The sequence below is a fragment of the Protopterus annectens genome, chromosome 14.part0 (genome assembly GCF_019279795.1).
Source record: "Protopterus annectens isolate FY-2018-M chromosome 14.part0, PAN1.0, whole genome shotgun sequence".
NCBI classification, from domain to species: domain Eukaryota; kingdom Metazoa; phylum Chordata; order Ceratodontiformes; family Protopteridae; genus Protopterus; species Protopterus annectens.
Genome location: NC_056748.1, coordinates 88,211,362 through 88,233,116, shown reverse-complemented (window position 1 = coordinate 88,233,116; position 21,755 = coordinate 88,211,362). Strand labels below are relative to the sequence as shown.

The window sequence follows — 21,755 nt, the reverse complement described above, 5'->3', positions numbered from 1 at the left end:
TAGATGTCATAAATTCAAGTACTGTCATAAACTAACCAACATCAACCCTGAGCCCTTCAACAGATATCTCTCTGCAATTGTCTGGTCTTTCCACTCTGCCTCTCTCGATGATGCTGTTGTTCAATTCAGCTCTATCTTCCTAAACACTTTAAACTCTCTAGCCCCTCTTAGAAGTGTCAGAGTGGAATCATGTTGCTCCACCTGGCTCAGCATGTTTACCCAAACCAGGTAGAAGAAAGAAAGAGAGGAAGGATGATTACAGCACCCCCTCCAAAATCCTTCCCCTAGCATGGAAACTCTGGGTAAAAATAAAATCACACACACTTTTAAAAATATAGAGAACTCCATAACCTGGGTAAAAACACATTAACATTGATGAAAAAACTTCTACCACAAACCCCTAAATACTAAACCTACAAATCCTAAAAAATTCTAGAATACTGTGAACCTAATTCTCCATCCTGGGCACCCTTCAACACCAAACCCCTGCCCTAATAATTCACCTCAAGAGACTGCCTCCATCTTTAATACCTACTTTATAGATACTATTAGAAAACTTATGCCAACTTCCAACCCTACTAATCCCTCACCTCTCACAATCAGCTCACTACAAAACCGTCCTTTTTAAATCCTATCCCTACTAGTTACATTAAAAACCTCCTTCTTAAACTTAAACCATGTTCTCCTGCTAACTTACAATCTTTCTTCCTAAAGGTTGCTGCTAACTCCATAGCATACCCTGTCTCCATCCTCATTAACTGCTTAGTCTGTGACTCTACTGTCCCAACTGTCTGGAAGAAATTCCACACCATACCCATCCACAAAGGTGGACTCTGTAGAACTCTCATATTATCAACCAATTCCCATACTCTCCCCTCTCCAAAATTATTGAACATTGTGTGCATAAACAAATTCAGTTTTATCTCACTCAAGAAAATCTCATCACCCCTACCCAGCATGGGTTCCATCCCTTCTCATCACCCCTACCCAGCATGGCTTCCATCCCTTCTCATCACCTCTACCCAGCATGGCTTCCATCCCTTCTCATCACCCCTACCCAGCATGACTTCCATCCCTTCTCATCACCCCTACCCAGCATGACTTCCATCCCTTCTCATCACCCCTACCCAGCATGACTTCCATCCCTTCTCATCACCCCTACCCAGCATGGCTTCCATCCCTTCTCATCACCCCTACCCAGCATGACTTCCATCCCTTCTCATCACCTCTACCCAGCATGGCTTCCATCCCTTCTCATCACCCCTACCCAGCATGACTTCCATCCCTTCACATCACCCCTACCCAGCATGACTTCCATCCCTTCTCATCACCCCTACCCAGCATGACTTCCATCCCTTCTCATCACCCCTACCCAGCATGGCTTCCATCCCTTCTCATCACCCCTACCCAGCATAACTTCCATCCCTTCTCATCACCCCTACCCAGCATGACTTCCATCCCTTCTCATCACCCCTACCCAGCATGGCTTCCATCCCTTCTCATCACCCCTACCCAGCATGACTTCCATCCCTTCTCATCACCCCTACCCAGCATGACTTCCATCCCTTCTCATCACCCCTACCCAGAATGACTTCCATCACTTCTCATCACCCTTACCCAGCATGGGTTCCATACCTACCACAGCACCACTAATGCTCTCATTTCTTTTACTAACTCCATCTCCCTAGCCAGAGACAATGATACATTAGTGTACTGCCTCTTCTTAGACCTCTTCAAAGCCTTTGACACTGTCTCCCATTCTATCCTTCTTCTTATAAAAATGGGTGTCCTTCAAGGCTCAATTCTAGGACCCCTTCTTTTTAACATCTTTACTAATCAACTCTGTCCATCCTGTCCTCAATCATCCCTCATACAGTATGCTGATGATTCCACAATCATTACTGTTGCTGATAAACTGTCTGACCTGCTCACACTAACTCAAACCTCCTTTAACCACACTGAAACTTGGCTTACTAACCACCATCTTATACTAAACCCGAAAAAGACAAAACTCCTCTTATGCCTTTCCAAACCTTTTTACCTTTTTAAATCCTCGTTTACCATTTCTTCCTTTGACAACACTACTATCTTTTCTGAGTCCCACACCACGCTACTTGGAGTTATCATTGATGACCAACTTAAATTTGGGTTCCTATTAAATCAGTGAACAGTTAACTTAGAGAAAGCGGTTTAATCAATAATTTTTATCCAAAATGGTGAAAGCCTGAAAGCACTGAACAGCGATTTTTTTTTTCCCAGGGGAAAAAAAAATCACTGGGCCATTTTCAGGACTTTGCCATTTTCTCCACTGTGGTGTGATCTCAAAGTTGGTATATAAAAGTAGGGGGTGCATGGGGGACACAACCCCCCACATAGGTTATAGGACGTGCTGGAGGGATAGATTCATCACCCAAAGACTCCCTATGCTGTGGAACAAAATCCCGGTACATGTGAGGCAGAGCACCTTGCTGGCCTTGTTCAAGAGAAATCTTGACCAATGGATGGGAGATCACAGATATACCCCAGGGATTACCTCAGTGTCACTGCTTGACAGAGGCACAGCAAAATAATGGGTATAGTTCCCCATACTAAAGGGGTGGCGTAAGCCACAAAACGATGGGCTAGGCTTGTAAATGCCCTCGGGCAGATAGCCTAGTATGAACCTATGAACCTATGAACATTGGGGGGTGGGGCAAAGCCCTCACTTTATTTTCTGTTTTTTTTTTTGTTTTTTTTTTTTTATGGAGCAGTGATTTTTTTCTGTGTGTTTGGACTTTTGGTATTTCAACGTATTTGGGTCAATTATACAGTGTTCACTAAGTTAAGCGTTCCCATGTACACCACTGTATTAAGAAAACCCATCAAAAGCAAGGCCTACTATATAGAAACAAAAGGTTCCTTACACCCAGCTCCAGAATCTCACTAACCCAGGCTTATCTTCTCCCCAACCTCTTCTATTGCTCCTAAATCCTTACTAACCTACAGATCTCTCTACTGCACAAACTTGAGACTACATACAACAAGGTATCCAGATTTACAGCTAATCTTCCACCAAAATCACATCACCGTCTTGCTCTCCAAACTCTTAGCTTTTCTAATCAACTCTTATTTACTCAACTTCTTATCCTCCACACTGTCCTAAACAAGCCCTCCTCCTGCCCTAGCATATCCTGTCTTGTCTCCCTTTATAACCCACTTAGATCCCTCAGAGGCTCCGATCAATGCCTCTTACAGATTCATAAACCCAAAAAAATAATTTGGATATAACTTGTATAGCTATCTTCCTGCTCTGTCATGGAACAATCTTGCTAAGTCCATCAGAGATATTACACCTGCTCATGAATTCAAGACAACACTCAGAAATTACTTATACCGTACATGGAGATGTTGTTGTAATCATCCTAATGAAATGATTTACACCGTACACAGAGATGTCATTGTAATCATCCTAATGAAATTACTTACACAATATACAGAGATGTGGTAATCATCCTAATGAAATTACTTATATCGTACACGGAGATGTCGTTGTAATAATCCTAATGAAATTTCTTACATCGTACACAGAGATGTCGTTGTAATCATCCTAATGAAATTACTTACACCATATACAGAGATGTGGTAATCATCCTAATGAAATTACTTATATCGTACACGGAGATGTCGTTGTAATAATACTAATGAAATTACTTACACCGTACACGGAGATGTCATTGTAATCATTCTAATGAAATTTAAAGCTTAGACCAAAAGTAAGTCAAAAACCAAAATAAATCCTTTAACGCAAAAGTTTAATTTCACAGAAACAAGCGTTTTCGCCGTGACTCCTGTCACAGCTTCATCAGAAGGAAACATTAAGACAGTTAAAAACACCTATTTAAATGATAAAAACAGGAAGTGAACAAATAATTACATTTCCTCTAGCAACTCATTATTACAAGTGGAATGTAAAACCAAGGAATCTTCTCCTTGCTTCAATACATAATAGAAGGAATATATATTTAAAAATAAACATAAAAAACCTCTATATTAAGCAGTAAAAAATACATGAATGTATATGCACACTTAGAATATGTATACACAACCAAGAGCATAAACAATCACCTGTAATAACTCTTTAATTTTAAAACAGTTGATATATTGCAGTTTTCATTAAGGCCAGGCGGCCTAAATGCATCCAGATTTAACTGCCATAACAACTCTACATTTTCAAGAATCACTGAGATTGGGCCACCACGAATAGTTGGAACAACCTGGTCAATACCCATAAAACTAAAGTTATGGCCTGGGTTGATGTCTACGTGTTTGGCCAAAGCATTTTCTAACAGGGATTTTTTTATTGCATATAAGTGTTGGTAAACCCTCTCTTTTAGTTTACGGTTAGTCTTCCCTATGTAAAAGGATGAACAGCAGTTACATAAAGCAATATAAACAACTGATTTTGATTCACAGGTAATCTTATGATGAATGAAAAACTTCTTCTTCCTTATTGTAAACGAATTGCCTGTCTTCATGAATTTACACATATTACAAAAACCACATTTAAAAGAACCCCTGAATCTAGTGAAATCATGAGAACATGCTGTACGTTGTAATAGCTCTTTTAGGTTACTGCCTCTTCTATAAATAACAGACGGGCGAACTCCCAACTTGTCAATTAAAGATGAAGAATTTATAGCTAAGGGCCAATTTTTTAAAATAATAGCCCAAATGCTTAATGAATTTAAGTTATATTGAGTAATGAAACTCAAAGAGAAATTTTTTCCTTGTTGTACACTAACAGTACAGTTGTCGTATCCAATAGTTTCAGTGTCAGTAGTTGGAACAACAAGATTATATTGATCAAGCAGGGGTTTGTATACACCTTTCACCCTTTTAAGATCAACTTCATAAATAAGCTCATCAATCAGTGGTAAGGGATAACCACGATTGACAAATAAGTTTTTTAGGAACTGACATTCAAGTCTAAAATCTTCTAGGGTACTGCACATCCTTCCTGCACGTACCAGCTGTCCCTTAACAATGGACTTTTTTTGTTTAGGTGGATGGAAACTAGTATAGTGCAGGAAGGAGTTGCAGTAAGTTGGCTTTCTAAAGATCGTAGAGTAATAAACACTTCCACTAAAGTCCTTGGCCAATCTCACATCTAAGTAATCTACCTCAGTTGTTGAAAATTTGTAAGTGAAATTCAAAAATTCAGTTGTAGCATTCAAAGAATCTACAAAAGTTTTTGCGTCATCTTCACTGCCTCTAAAGAGAACAAATATATCGTCCAAAAATCTAGTGTAGTACATAACATACTGCACAAGATTCTCATTGGACATTACAAAATGTTTTTCCCAAAAGGCTACAAACAAATTAGCCACAGACGCCCCACAGGGCGAACCCATGGCTATTCCACACTTTTGTAAGTAGAACTGCTGGTCGAATATGAAAAAATTAGAAGATAACACTATACCCAAAAGCTCAGTGACTACATCTATCTCAACCTGAGGTGCATTTAGATCTTTAAGCATAAGTTGAATCCATTCAACTGCCTCATTGTGAGGAATAGATGTGTATAAATTGACAACATCTATTGTCAAAAAATTCAAATCAGAGTTGAATTTTATGCTGTTAATGTCACGCAAGAAAGACCATGAGTCTTTACAAATTGAAGAAATTTTCTTTACGTATTTTGACAAGATGTTGTCGATTAATTTTGAACAAGGGTAGGTCATGGATGACCTACCATCAATAAGTGCCCTCATAGGGGGATTAGTTCTATCTTTATGTATCTTCGGTATACCGAACATTACAGGTAATTTTGGTGGTATAATATCAATATAATTATACGTATCAAGGTCTATTTTACCAGAAAGAAATAAATCACGGAAATAGCCCCGGATACGACCATGTGAAACATGGAACTCATTAAGAGAAGATAGATCATAGGCAGGTGAATCAAGCACTTGGAACATTTTCTCTTTATATTGGTAATCATCGAAGACCACAAGTCCACCCCCTTTATCTGGTTTTAAAAATCTGACAGGCATGGAACTAAGATTGTTAAGCCATTGGCGTTGTTCTATAGAAATGTTTATGCCTCCTACATTTGTATCTATCTTATGGGCAGTGAAGAGGTGTCTGATATCCACCTCGCACATTTGTTCAAAAAGTAACAAATTCGGCTGGATAGGTGGATTAAACACACTAGGTAACCTAAGCTTGTTGCCATCACTTGTAACTTCATTGTTGAAAAACATCCTTAAATTTAACTTACGAATGAAGCATTTTAAATCAATTAGAACTCTTGCTACACTCCCATAAGTACTAGGAACAAAAGAGTAACCTAAAGCTAAGAGTTCTACAAGATCAGAATCTAATTCCAGAGATGAAAAATTATAGATCGTAAAATCTTTCTTCTGATTAGTGCACACAACAGGGAGGGGTGATTGATCAATCAATTCGGGGAAAACATCCAATCTTACTTCTGTTTCCTCCGATTCATACTCGATACCCCTCTCTGTTGTTGTTGTCCTAAAAAACCTTTTTCAGTAGAAACATTTGAAGGACCTTGATTGAAATGACCTGTTTTTTCAGTTAATTTTTTGTTGTTATTATATTTCCCTGTGGTAGCACCCTTAATTCTATTACTTCTTCTCAAACCCTGGTTTTGAGGGGTCCCTTGTTGTTCAACATTCCCTTCTCCGTCAGATATATAATCATCTTCTGATACAGTTAAGGGTTTGTTAGAACCTATAGAATTAGAAACCACAGTTCGAAGCTGTAAGTTAGGGTATGCCTTGTCTCCATGGTAGGCAGCCCTATCCCTTACTAACTTTTTGTTTTTATTAGTTTTTAATTTAGACAGTAAAACATCTATACTAGAAAAAATTCTATCATAGTCATATTTAAATTGCAGAAAAAACAAATCAGTTTTAATTTCATCGTCCAAAATGTTAACTTCAGAGATAAGAGAAAGTATATGCACATCATAATGTTTCACAATTGTTTTAAGTAGTTGGAATCCTTGCTCTTGAAATAAGCCTTTTAGTTCAAGAAAATAAGCATGATCAACCAAAAGGCCGGAAGGTGTAAAAGCATTCCGTAAGCCTTTTGGGATTAATTTTTCTTGTAAACATTGCCTAAAATATGCAGCTTCAAGCTGCAGTTTTTTAAGTCTAAGTAGCTTTTGATCAAGTACCTTTAGGCGTTCGTTAATTCGGTTTGTACCAGTCGAAGAAGCAGGAACATTACTGGCATTAGAACAGTCCGCTTCGGTGGGAAGGAAGGAAAAAGGATTTTCTTTATTAATCCATGCTGACAGTAATGAGCCCTCTCCTTCCGAAGTTGTATCTTGGCCTCTTAGCGTATTAGAAACAAGTAAAGGTTGCGCATTAGTCATAGTTACTGTAGCGTAACTCAAAACAGCTTCATTTTCAATAGGTAAAGACGGTGGAGCCACAACGGACCCAACAGACCCACTCATAGTTACTGGAGGAAAGTTAGGTAGAAGCGGAGCAGCAGCAGTTTGCTTTTGACCACGGGGGGGCAAACCTTGAAGAGGTTGGGCTGCCGGAATGGAAAAACCACTCCCTTCTGAACTGGAAGCTGCATGCCGTTCCGAAGACCCAACCGAAGCACCACCTGAAGCGTGAAAGGAGCGCTGCTCCATACGATCCATGCGAGCATGCAAAACTTCAATCTTCTGGGAAATTGAAGTTAATAACAAATGAATGTCACCATTATTAGAGCTTTTCTGTTGTTGAGTAACTGTCCCAAATAGGTTTGGGCTAGATGGACTAACAGGAGTGCCTGTATCCATGAAGACTAACGAACTAAAAGAACCAAATAAACTATTGAAAAAACAAAAAAACAGGCAACCTTATGTCCGTGAAGCAAGGCTTAGACCAAAAGTAAGCCAAAAACCAAAACAAATCCTTTAACGCAAAAGTTTAATTTCACAGAAACAAGCGTTTTCGCCGTGACTCCTGTCACAGCTTCATCAGAAGGAAACATTAAGACAGTTAAAAGCACCTATTTAAATGATAAAAACAGGAAGTGAACAAATAATTACATTTCCTGTAGCAACTCATTATTACAAGTGGAATGTAAAACCAAGGAATCTTCTCCTTGCTTCAATACATAATAGAAGGAATATATATTTAAAAATAAACATAAAAAACCTCTATATTAAGCAGTAAAAAATACATGAATGTATATGCACACTTAGAATATGTATACACAACCAAGAGCATAAACAATCACCTGTAATAACTCTTTAATTTTAAAACAGTTGATATATTGCAGTTTTCATTAAGGCCAGGCGGCCTAAATGCATCCAGATTTAACTGCCATAACAACTCTACATTTTCAAGAATCACTGGGATTTTGCACCTCAGGTTGAGATAGATGTAGTCACTGAGCTTTTGGGTATAGTGTTATCTTCTAATTTTTTCATATTCGACCAGCAGTTCTACTTACAAAAGTGTGGAATAGCCATGGGTTCGCCCTGTGGGGCGTCTGTGGCTAATTTGTTTGTAGCCTTTTGGGAAAAACATTTTGTAATGTCCAATGAGAATCTTGTGCAGTATGTTATGTACTACACTAGATTTTTGGACGATATATTTGTTCTCTTTAGAGGCAGTGAAGATGACGCAAAAACTTTTGTAGATTCTTTGAATGCTACAACTGAATTTTTGAATTTCACTTACAAATTTTCAACAACTGAGGTAGATTACTTAGATGTGAGATTGGCCAAGGACTTTAGTGGAAGTGTTTATTACTCTACGATCTTTAGAAAGCCAACTTACTGCAACTCCTTCCTGCACTATACTAGTTTCCATCCACCTAAACAAAAAAAGTCCATTGTTAAGGGACAGCTGGTACCTGCAGGAAGGATGTGCAGTACCCTAGAAGATTTTAGACTTGAATGTCAGTTCCTAAAAAACTTATTTGTCAATCGTGGTTATCCCTTACCACTGATTGATGAGCTTATTTATGAAGTTGATCTTAAAAGGGTGAAAGGTGTATACAAACCCCTGCTTGATCAATATAATCTTGTTGTTCCAACTACTGACACTGAAACTATTGGATACGACAACTGTACTGTTAGTGTACAACAAGGAAAAAATTTATCTTTGAGTTTCATTACTCAATATAACTTAAATTCATTAAGCATTTGGGTTATTATTTTAAAAAATTGGCCCTTAGCTATAAATTCTTCATCTTTAATTGACAAGTTGGGAGTTCGCCCGTCTGTTATTTATAGAAGAGGCAGTAACCTAAAAGAGCTATTACAACGTACAGCATGTTCTCATTATTTCACTAGATTCAGGGGTTCTTTTAAATGTGGTTTTTGTAATATGTGTAAATTCATGAAGACAGGCAATTCGTTTACAGTAAGGAAGAAGAAGTTTTTCATTCATCATAAGATTACCTGTGAATCAAAATCAGTTGTTTATATTGCTTTATGTAACTGCTGTTCATCCTTTTACATAGGGAAGACTAACCGTAAACTAAAAGAGAGGGTTTACCAACACTTATATGCAATAAAAAAATCCCTGTTAGAAAATGCTTTGGCCAAACACGTAGACATCAACCCAGGCCATAACTTTAGTTTTATGGGTATTGACCAGGTTGTTCCAACTATTCGTGGTGGCCCAATCTCAGTGATTCTTGAAAATGTAGAGTTGTTATGGCAGTTAAATCTGGATGCATTTAGCGCCTGGCCTTAATGAAAACTGCAATATATCAACTGTTTTAAAATTAAAGAGTTATTACAGGTGATTGTTTATGCTCTTGGTTGTGTATACATATTCTAAGTGTGCATATACATTCATGTATTTTTTACTGCTTAATATAGAGGTTTTTATGTTTATTTTAAATATATATTCCTTCTATTATGTATTGAAGCAAGGAGAAGATTCCTTGGTTTTACATTCCACTTGTAATAATGAGTTGCTAGAGGAAATGTAATTATTTGTTCACTTCCTGTTTTTATCATTTAAATAGGTGTTTTTAACTGTCTTAATGTTTCCTTCTGATGAAGCTGTGACAGGAGTCACGGCGAAAACGCTTGTTTCTGTGAAATTAAACTTTTGCGTTAAAGGATTTATTTTGTTTTTTGGCTTACTTTTGGTCTAAGCCTTGCTTCACGGACATAAGGTTGCCTGTTTTTTTGGTTTTTTTTTTGTTTTTTCAATAGTTTATTTGGTTCTTTTAGTTCGTTATTCTAATGAAATTACTTACACTGTACATGGTAATGTCATTGTAATCATCCTAATGAAATTACTTACACCGTACACGGAGATGTCATTGTAATCATCCTAATGAAATTACTTACACCGTACACGGAGATGTCATTGTAATCATCCTAATGAAATTACTTATACCGTACATGGTGATGCCGTTGTAATCATCCTAATGAAATTACTTACACCGTACACGGAGATGTCATTGTAATCATCCTAATGAAATTACTTACACCGTACATGGTGATGTCGTTGTGATGATCCTAATGAAATTACTTACACCGTACATGGTGATGTTGTTGTGATCATCCTAATGAAATTACTTACACCGTACATGGAGATGTCATTGTAATCATACTAATTGAAATCCTCCTTTCCCTCTTTCACTTGACTTCTTCCTTCCTCAGTTATGCTATCTTCTTTAACTTCCTTTGTATGACATCAATATTTAACTACTCCTCACCATACCACTCCAAAATCCTAACCCTAAGGTATCTGACATTCGTTTCCTCTCTTTCTTTTACCATTCTCTCTCTTTCTCTCCTTCGCACCTTTATCTGTCAATCTTTCTGATTTTAGTCTCATGCTTGATCACCACTTTCCCTTCTCCTACATTTCCAACACTTTGTTTCCACTCTTCCTCCTCTATAAGTGCTACTTCTTGGTAATGCCTCTCTTGCTAACATCTCTTACTTGTGCTGCAAATGGTCACCCATTTAACCTTTTGTACATAGTTTTTATTGTGCCTAATTACTTTACTCCAGTTAATGTTTTACTTTCTTAACTTGCAATTTTTTTTTCTTGCACGATTTGTATTGTTGTATCTTTACTTGCATTTTTTGTACTCTGGGAGCTTTTCTCCCTGAGCCTCCACTGAAGAAAGGCACAAGCTCAGTCAGACTATGTCAAATAAATAAGGAAATAAATGTTTCAAGAGGGAGTGTCTCCAACCATTCTTAGGCAAAGTAGTATCACAATGCCATCTACTGTTTGGAAGATTTAAGTGCACTTCATCCTGACTGTGTGTAGTCTTGCAAGCCAGCTAAAAAACTGTAAACTTTTTGTATCAAACAGACTATGTTTATATATATATATATATATATATATATATATATATATATATATATATATATATACACATATATATATTAGTTTTGTAAAGAATCTTAGATAAAAAGTTAAAATAAATAAAAATCAAATCACATTAAAATGAGAAGCTAAAATCATACACATAAAAATCACTCCAAAAACCTAGTACCTAAAAATACTTCAACATTCAATTATAACGGGCAATAGGAGCATTCAGTTAAAGCGTATATAAAGTGTATGTCATACATCATTTCCTTGAAGGGGCTTGAATAGGAGGAAAAATGTGTATTAAGTATAAAGTTCACATAAATAGCTTAGTACTTAAAGTGCATACCTGTAGTGACGGGGCAGGGGTATTATTGTACCATCCGCCCCTACCTCTGTTTCATTACCTAGTCAATGCTTTAAACTTCAAAAGGGGTGCAATGGAACAAGACCCATTAACTCCAGGACAACCATGGGCATTCAAAGTCAGTTGCCAATATAATTCCCTTAGTCCCAATAACTGTACCCATGGACCTCCCCTCATTCCCTCCTTTAGTCCTTCTATAACTACAAACTTAAATGTGTGACTTTCATTGTCCAAAGCATGTCTTGCCAAGGCATTGTTGGGGTTCCTTTTGTTGATGTTATACTGGTGTTCGCAAATTCTTTCTTGCAATCTATGCTCAGTTTTACCTATCTAAAAACATGGGCACTGTTGGCATAATACCACGTAGACCACCCTCCTAGAATTACAGTCAAACTTTTCCTAATTTTTAATTCATTGCCTTTTATAAGAAATCTGTCACACATTAGAATGAGTTTACATTGGGAGCAGAACCCACATTTCTTCATACAGCATACATGGTGCATGTTTTCTTTAGATGTATTGTCTGTGTGGCCATTTTGAAACCTTCTTTCCCCTTCATGCTGCTGAGCGTCTGCTGCTCTGTCCCTAGTGGATTTTTCCCTTGGTTTTCTCCTGGCCACAGTACAGGCAACACAGGTTTGAGGACCTTAACAGATACCCTGCAACTCTAACCATCTGTCCGGAAGCCACCATTTTAAGCTTAAAATAATACCACTGAACCCTAGTGAATTTTTCCCTGTAGCTTTCTCCTGGCCACAGTACAGGCAACACAGGTTTGAGGACCTTAACAGATACCCTGCAACTCTAACTATCTGTCCGGAAGCCACCATTTTAAGCTTAAAATAATACCACTGAACCCTAGCGGATATTTCCTTGTGGTTTTCTCCTGGCCACAGTACAGGAAACACAGGTTTGAGGACCTTAACAGATACCCTGCAACTCTCTTTTATTATTTATTTATTTTACATTTGTTGACCGGGATGGTCCGACTGGATACATGTCCATTTTCAGCGGAGGCCCGGGGAGAAAAGCTCCAATATTGCAAAAAAAATACATATAAGTTTACACATTACATATATGGTAGAAAAAATATGCTCGTTAACGTATTATCTACATTCATGTAGAACTTATCTGTCTGGAAGCCACCATTTTAAGCTTAAAATAATACCACTAAACCCTAGTGGATTTTTCACTGTGGTTTTCTTCTGGCCACAGTACAGGCAACACAGGTTTGAGGACCTTAACAGATACCCTGCAACTCTAACTATCTGTCCAGAAGCCACCATTTTAAGCTTAAAATAATACCACTGAACCCTAGTGGATTTTTCCCTGTGGTTTTCTCCTGGCCACAGTACAGGCAACACAGGTTTGAGGACCTTAACAGATACCCCGCAACTCTAACTATCTGTCTGGAAGCTACTATTTTAAGCTTAAAATAATACCACTGAAGTATGTGTCCCAGTAAATAACTACTACATAAGCTAATCTTTTAATTAATGCTAGACTTTATAAGCACAACAAGAATTTACAGTGTTTTTTTTTTGCTAGTCACCACGAAAAGTAGATGCCAGCAGCTCCTATCCTTTCTCTTTGGTTACCCACTATCCTCATACTGTTTCTGTGTATATTCTCCTGTTCTGCACTTTACCCTTCCATGAATTCATTTCTAGCCTCACTCATAATTGCCTTTCCTAGTGCACCTGCCCTATTTTACTGTCTTCAGACTCTTACATATTAATGTTTTTTTATGTTTTGCCCTGCTTTTAGCTGCTAGTAATACCTCTCTCTCCCCCTCCAAAGCCCCTCTGTATTGTAGCTTATTTTAACCATACAGCACTAGGTTTGCTTCAAGTAAATCTACTTGTGTAGCTTGAGAACAGTGTCCTTTTCTAAGCTCACTTCTGCTCATATTTTATTTCTTTTTATTTTATTTCTGGTGACTATACCTTTAGAAACTTTATATCCTTGTCTCTCAAGCTAGTTTTCACTATCTTTTTCTGATTGTTTCTATGACTTCATCTTGACCAGGGTGCTAGCCCCGCTCTGTTCACCCTCGCTATGCTCGGGCTCACTTCGCTCCCCTACCATACCCCCATTCCCACCCACCCCATTACAATTACCTTTATACCTAACTATCCCTCCCCTTCCTGTCCCACTAGCCACTACAATTCCACTTCCTGCCTATTGTCACAACCACCTTACTAATCTGTCAGTCTTGCCAACACCACTTCCTCTATGCCACTGTCTCTCTACCTACTCAATCTGACCATATTTTATTCCAACATGTATTATTTTCTAATATCTTCTACACTACTCCTTATTCTCTCTATCTCCACCTCTTACCACTCCAATCTCTCTGACCCATTCCTATGTTCACCAACTTCTCACTCATACAACACATATCCATCTACTTCATATTTTACTATCTCCCCTAATCTCTTTATTACCTCTACCTCAAGTCTATATAAACTATCCATAATACAGGTTTTTAAACCTTCCCACAAAGCTAAGTCAAAACTATACAAACTCCATCTAGCATCTAGTACACACTCTCTCCTCACTAAAAACCTACTTTGTTCTGGAGATATCCATCCCAACCCTGGCCCCTCTTCTCTCCCCAAAACTACCTCTACACTGCCCCCATCTTACTCCTCTAACAGTCACCAACCTCAGTCACAACAATCATCTCCATCCAAATACTCAACTATTTACTCATTGAATATTCAGAGTCTAGCAGATAGTCACTGAGCTGCACTCATGGATAGCTCTCAATACCCCTCACATCCTCTCCCTATCTGAAACCTGGCTCAAGCCACACATCTCAAATAGTGAAATACTCCCACCAGGTTATAATATCTTCTGATCTGATAGACCTGTAAAAAAAGGTGGTGGCGTGGCCATCCTCTACTCAAAGAACCTCAACCTCTCACCATACCCTTCCCCAATTCCTGACTTCCTCCCAGCTGAAATCATCATCCTTAACTGCCATCTGAATCCCCACAAAAAAACTTGCAATTGCCTCTATCTACCTTCCTCCTGGTAACAATCTGCCCATTCTTGAAATCTTCCTATCCTGGTTCTCCCACAACATACCATATGAAACACTTATCCTTGGTTATGTCAACATTGATTGGTCCAAACTCATAACTGACTCCCCTCAACTCAGTATCCACCTTTAATGGCTTTCACCAACTTATAACATCTTCCACTCACTTCCATAAAAATTCCACTTCCAGCTCCATCATAGACTGGATCCTTACCAATTCCCCCCACCAATACCACAATCCCATCACCTTACCTGACTCCATCAGTGATCATCTCCCTACCACCATCTTAAGACACTACTCCCATATTCCTAAACCCCACCTTATCAAAGACTGTTAAAACCTATCGACTTTCAATTCATCCCAGTTTAACTCCATTCTCCACAACATAGATTGGTCCACCCTAAAACACCTCCCCCTAAACGATGCTGTAAGCACTTTCAATAGCATCTTCATGAATACTCTAAACTCCTTAGCTCCCTCTAGGAAGATCAGAGTAAAATCAAACCATGCTCCCTGGCTCTCCAAAGAGACTAAGTCTATGCCTGGAAAACCTGGACTAAAACTAAACAACCACCTTTTCTTCAAAAATACAGGCAACTGAGGAACCTTGCAAAAAAACATACAACTAATGACAAAAAGTTATACTATAGCTCTGCTCAGATTAACAACAAATCCAATCCTCGAAAATTTTGGTCAACTCTCAACAACATCCTCTATCCTGGAAAGCCCTCTAATCCCTCCCCATACCCTAACTCTTCCTCTCAGGAAACAGCTACCCTCCTGAATAAACGCTTTATCTCTTTCATCCAAAATCTGGTAACCTCTAAGCCAAACTCTACTTTGACACCCACCTCTCCAAGTCCCACTAACACAACTTTGTTTTCTTTTGAGTCAGTTCCCATTACTTACATCAAATCTCTACTACTCAAGCTAAAACCTTGCTCTCCTTCCACTGACAATCTATCTCCTACATTCCTCAAACTTGCTGCTGACTCAATTGCCTATCCTGTATCTATACTAATTAATCAATCTATTCTGGAATCAACTGTCCCCACTCTTTGGAAATCTTTCTTCACTATCCCTCTTCATAAAAGTGGAAACTCCACTGACCCCTCAAACTACCGACCTATTGCCATTTTGTCCCCCCTCTCCAAGATATTAGAAAAATGTATTCACTCACAGCTTCTCAATCACCTCCTCACACACTACTTACTTACCCCTACCCAACATGGATTTCATCCTCACCACAGCACCACCACTGCCTGCCTCTCCTTCACTCATATCATTGCAGAGGCCCTAGACAACAATAAACTCATTTCCTGTCTCTTCCTAGATCTTTCCAAAGCCTTCGATTCTGCCTCTCATCCTCTACTACTATCCAAAATCGCAAATCTCCACCTATCTCCCTTCCTCACTTACCTGGTATAATAGTTACCTATCTGGCAGTGAACAATCTGTCAAATGGCTCTCATCCTCCTCACCTTTCCTTCCCATCTCCACTGGTGTTCCCCAAGGCTCCATCTTGGGACCCCTTTTGTTTAACATCTTCACCAATGATCTTTACAGCTCATGCAAAGAATCCTCCCTTATTCAGTATGCCAACGACTCCACACTTATATCCATCTCAAATAACATTACTGAACTACACTCCCTGACCCAACAGGCCCTACTATCCACTGAACAATGGCTCTCTCACAACTTATTGATCCTAAATCCCAAAAAGACCAAACTCCTACTTTTTCTTCCCTGTTCTCTTTCTCATCACAAAACCTCCTTTTTTATTACATCTTCTAACAATACAAACATCCAACCTGACACCCACACAAAACTCCTAGGGGTCATTATCGATGACAAACTCAAGTTCAACTTACACATACTCCAGTGTATAAAAAAAAAAAAAAAAACAGAAACTAGGTCTGCTATATTGGAACAAAAAATTCCTAACCCCTGACTCTAGACTTACCCTGGACCAGGCACTCCTCCTTCCCTCCCTCTTATACACTGCCCGAGTTCTTACCAATATCCAGGCCTTCACTCTAAACTAACTCCAACAGACTTACCATAAAATAGCCAGAGTCATTACTAACTCCCCATACAACTCACACCACTGCATTTCTTTAAACTCTCTTCAATGTCTTGAACTTCCCCAGTTTCTGCTATCTTATCAATTTCATAAGCTACACTTTATTCTTTATAAACCCTTCTTCTGTCCATCTCTATCTTCCTTAGTCTCCATTTACATCCCATCCTGGACCCTCCGTACTTCTAACCAACAATTACTTGATATCTACCACCCAAAAAGGTCAGTAGGCAAACTACTCTACAAACACTCCCTTGCCCATGCTTGGAACAAACTTCTCCTTGACTTACGTTCAATCTCCCACACGTCACACTTTAAAAATGAACTAAAAGCTTATTTTCTCAATTCCAGAACCTGCCCTTGCCACGACCCTACATAGTCTTCCTTCCCTTTATGTACCCTCTAAAGGACCATACTTAGTACCTCATTACACCTCTCTCTCCAATGTGTCTACTATACATTTGCACAATTTTATACAAACAAAAAATGTTTATTGTTGACCTATTGAACTATATCAATGTAAAATTGTTACTTAGCATCTTTTTAATGCAACTTTAACTTTATGCATGTAACCCAACATATGTGAATAGTTTTGCTATAATTGCTATTATATCAATATTGTTTAAAATTGTACTTGTTTTAAAATGTATTACTGGAGCTTTTCTCCTCGGGTCTCCACTGAAAATGGGCAACAAGCCCAGTTGGACAAACCCAGTTATCAAATGCCAATAAATAAATAAATAAGATGTGTGTTCCAAAATTTCCTTCAGGTTCCTATCTCTTCTAAATGCAAAACTGGGTCTGTGTTCCAACCTCTCTCTCAAAGTGGGATTTTTCACAAATAATCACCCAGTTTTTTCAATAACCCGTTTAAGTGTTCTGTGTTCCATGTTAAAGGTAGTTATGAAATTCATGGAGTAATGAGGTCTGATCAAATCCCCAGTTACTTCCTCCTCCCCTTCAGCACCTTATTTTGTATTATAAAATTTGTTGACCCTCCTAAGATGGGTTTATGTCATCTGGAATTTCTTTTTCTCAAAACCTTTAACTTAAGTTCTTCTAGCAGTCCATCAGGGTAACCTCTCTTATGGAACATGCCAAGTAAAAGTTCACATTCATTTAGAAGAGATAGGGACCTGAAGGAAATTTTGGAACACACATCTAAAGGAAACATGCACCAGGTATACTGTATGAAGAAATGTGGGTTCTGCACCCAATATAAATTAATTCTAATATGTGACAGGTTTCTTATCAAAAGCAATGAATTCAAAGTTAGGAGAAATTTTGACTATAATTCTAAGAGGGTGGTCTACATGGCATTATGCCAAAAGTGCCCATGTTTTTACATAGGTAAAACTGAGCATATGTTCAAGGAAGGAATTTACGAACACCAGTATAACATCAACAAAAGGAACCCCAACAATGCCTTGGCAAGACATGTTTTGGACAACCAAAGTCACACATTTAAGTTTGTAGTTATAGAAGGACTAAAGGAGGGAATGAGGGGAGGTCCATGGGTACAGTTATTGGAACTAAGGGAATTATATTGGCAACTGACTTTGAATGCCGATGGTTGGCCTAGACTTAATGAGTCTTGTTCCCCTGTTGAAGTTTAAAGCATTGACTAGGTAATGAAACAGAGGTAGGGGCGAATGGTACAATAATACCTCTGGCCCTTCGCTACAGGTATGCACTTTAAGTAGGAAGCCATTTATGTGAACTTTATACTTAATACACATTTTTTCCTCCTGTTTAAGCCCCTTCAAGGAAATGATGTATGACATACAGAATGCTTCTATTGCCCATTACAATTGGTTTTAATATTTTCTACCATCTCATTGCATGTATTGAATGTTGAGTTATTTTTAGGTACTAGGTTTTGGGAGTGATTTTTATTGGTATGATTTTAACTTCTCATTTTAATGTGACTTGATTTTTATTTATTTTATTTTTATCTAAGATTCTTTACAGAAACTAATATATATAAAAAACATAGTCTGTTCGATACTAAAAGTTTACAGTTTTTTAGCTGACTTGCAAGTTTACAGTCAGGATGAAGTGCACTTAAATCTTCCGAACACAAGATGGCATTGTAATACTACTTTGCCTAAGGAATTGTAATTGCTCATGGATGTGTGTATAAAAGTTTTGTATCTTAACTGTTTTTATAATCTGATGAAGTTCCTATAAGTGAAAGCGATATATATATATATATATATATATATATATATATATATTTGTTATTAAGTGGTTTTACCAAATAAAACAGTTGCTGCTCACAACCTTTGACCTTGGATTTGTTTTGGTTTTCGAGCCTCTTGGATTTTATGTTTTACCAGTTTTAGAACATTAAATGCTACCATGTAAAGCATCAGTAATTTCCCTTCATATCTATGGAATGGCTTCTGAAAGTTATTTTCTGCTTTATATTTCCAGAAGACTTTAAAATGATGTATTACACATATTTGTTGAGCTTTCTTTATAACTGTTTGCATAATATGCTTATTTTCAATACTCAGAACATTAATGAGAGAAACTTGTTTTGCTGACAATGATATTAATATTCTCTTCTAGGACTTTATTTTTTCCTGGATCAACACATGCATCTTTTGTTGATGTAGAAACTGATGTAGGAACTTTAACCAAAATCAAATTTCTGTGGAACAACAACCTGATAAATCCATTGTTTCCTAAAATGGGAGCAGAACGTATAACGGTGCATAAAGGTTCCAAAGGTTCCAATCAGCAAGAGTGAGTATATAATTATAAATACAATATTCATGTATATACATATACACTTTTTATATAAAATGTTTAGTTGATTTATAAAGTCACTTTTATATTTTACAAATTTGTCAAAGTACGGTTCTATACACAAACAGTGAATGACAAGCTCAACAGACTGTCATTCTAGAGGGTGTTGTTACTATATGCATTTGTTTATTATCAGACAGTATTAGAGTGTTTTATTGGTTCATTGACATATCTTTCTTAAAGAATTGTATCTAGATGGATATGTAGCTTTAAATGGTTTTAGATACATTGTGTCTGTCAGCTGACGTTAGTCATATTATCTTAAGTAACTACCTATACATTTGAATGTTATTTTTTAACTGAATCTGATGAAGTTGCCACATTAGCGTCAACGAAAAGTGCTTTATTCTGAAATAAAACTACTAAAAGGTTTTGGTCCTCGGCTTCATTCACCATTGGATTTTGTTCTATTTCACCAGTTTGTTGGTCTTGTTGGTTTTATGGCGTCTGGTATTTCCAATGGTCCTGTAAGCCTGAACCTGTTTTCATCACAACAATTCCAGTCGGAATTTCTAAACTTGACTGCCCTCTTGAATGCTATGAAACAACACCTGGATTCGCTCTCTTCCAGGCTAGACAGAGTGGATACTGCTCTTTCGCAACAGAGTTCTAGTCAAAACAGACAACCACACGATGTTACAAATGCACAGCCCTATAGGAGCCCTACTGATAGATTAGGGCAAACTAATATGGACCTGCCTTCTTCTACTCATCCATCTGGTAACAACACTCGACAACCAGGGGATATACAAGATTCTGTTGGTGCTTCTATCCTGGCAGCACAAAGAACTCTGGAAGCAAGTTCAATAACTTTTTGCCAGAGTGCTGAGGGCCAGCGGAATGAACAACAGCCTGAGCTCCAACGAAGAACAGGGCTTATTGGTGCTCCAGCTTTTAACAAATGGGTTTTAAATACCTCAAATTTGTCATTTGTGAATGGGTTTAACCAGGAGCGACCGGCTAGTTCTTCTATCAACCAACAGGTTGGTTTTCAGTCAATTAGTGATAAATTAAAACTGTTTGACATCAAATTGTTAAAACTGAAAAAAATTACAGCTAGAGGTTATGTACTTTAACACGTGTTTGGACCAACACATTGTCCCTAAGGGGTTAAGATTCCATCAATATCCCACTGGTCTGGTGGCTGATTCACCGTTCCATTTAGAACTTATGACTTTGTTTGATAAACAAGGGTTCAGTTTAATGGACTTAATGATAAAACATTACAACATGTATATTGAGTCCTTGAGCAAAGAGGTGTCTGTCTTAAATACAGAAATCACAACAGACATTGATTTTTTAAGATATAAATTCGATTATGAAAGATGCTTCTTTAGTATAGATCAATTGTTAGAAAGACTCAAAACAAACAAGGTCAAGAAAATCAACAGAGACAGACGTGCATACGATACTGGAACCACTTATCCTAAGCCGTCCAGTGCAAAATTAGCAACTGCACTTAGAAGCAACACACCTACTATACAAACAACCAGTGTGGGTACTGACTCTAACAATCTGGACAGTCTTGACCCTGTGGTTGCTGAGGAGAATGATAGCATCTTGAGACGCAGTGAAAGGATTCGCAACCAAAACCAGAACACTATTACTCCTTCGGTACCACATAATAACAATGGCAGAGACAACTATAACCAAAATTTTCGAGAATCCAAGAACACAGGGGCAATCCCGAAAAAGAATTTCAATTACAACCAAAAGAACCAAAGGAACAAACGCAACAGCAGGTTCAGGAGATAGGCAAAGAGAACTTCTTAAAGGTGAAAGACTTTCAAATTCAACAGGAGATTTTAAAAATTTTAATTACTCTTTTTTGAACATAGATCCTGTGCTCATTGAATTATTGGCAAAAGGAAGTACTTTTGTTCCTAGTAAACCTTCTAAGATAGAACATCTTGTATTTGATCTAAAATTGTTTGTTAGGAAATTGAACCTACTTGTTCTATTTGGAAATACCACTAGTGCCAACAAAGATTTTAGAGTTTCGAGCAACTATAATCCCCCCCTACATCAAACTTTAAGAACATTTGAACAATTCTGTGAACTTGATTTTTGACACTTTATGAAAGTAAATAGAATTGGTGGAACTGATATAGGTTGTAACATTACTTCATACGAAAAAG

At 37.8% G+C, this 21,755-nt stretch overlaps 1 protein-coding gene across 1 annotated transcript in view; it reads left to right on the top strand.

The window, feature by feature from the left end:
* Nucleotides 1–19,558, top strand: part of LOC122788628 (inactive pancreatic lipase-related protein 1-like) — a 659,185-nt gene extending 639,627 nt beyond the window's left edge. The window contains exon 11 of the mRNA XM_044055526.1: nt 19,378–19,558. Coding sequence (XP_043911461.1) covers nt 19,378–19,558 — 181 coding nt within the window. The remainder of the gene's footprint in view (nt 1–19,377) is intronic.
* The last annotated feature ends 2,197 nt before the right edge of the window (nt 19,559–21,755 follow it).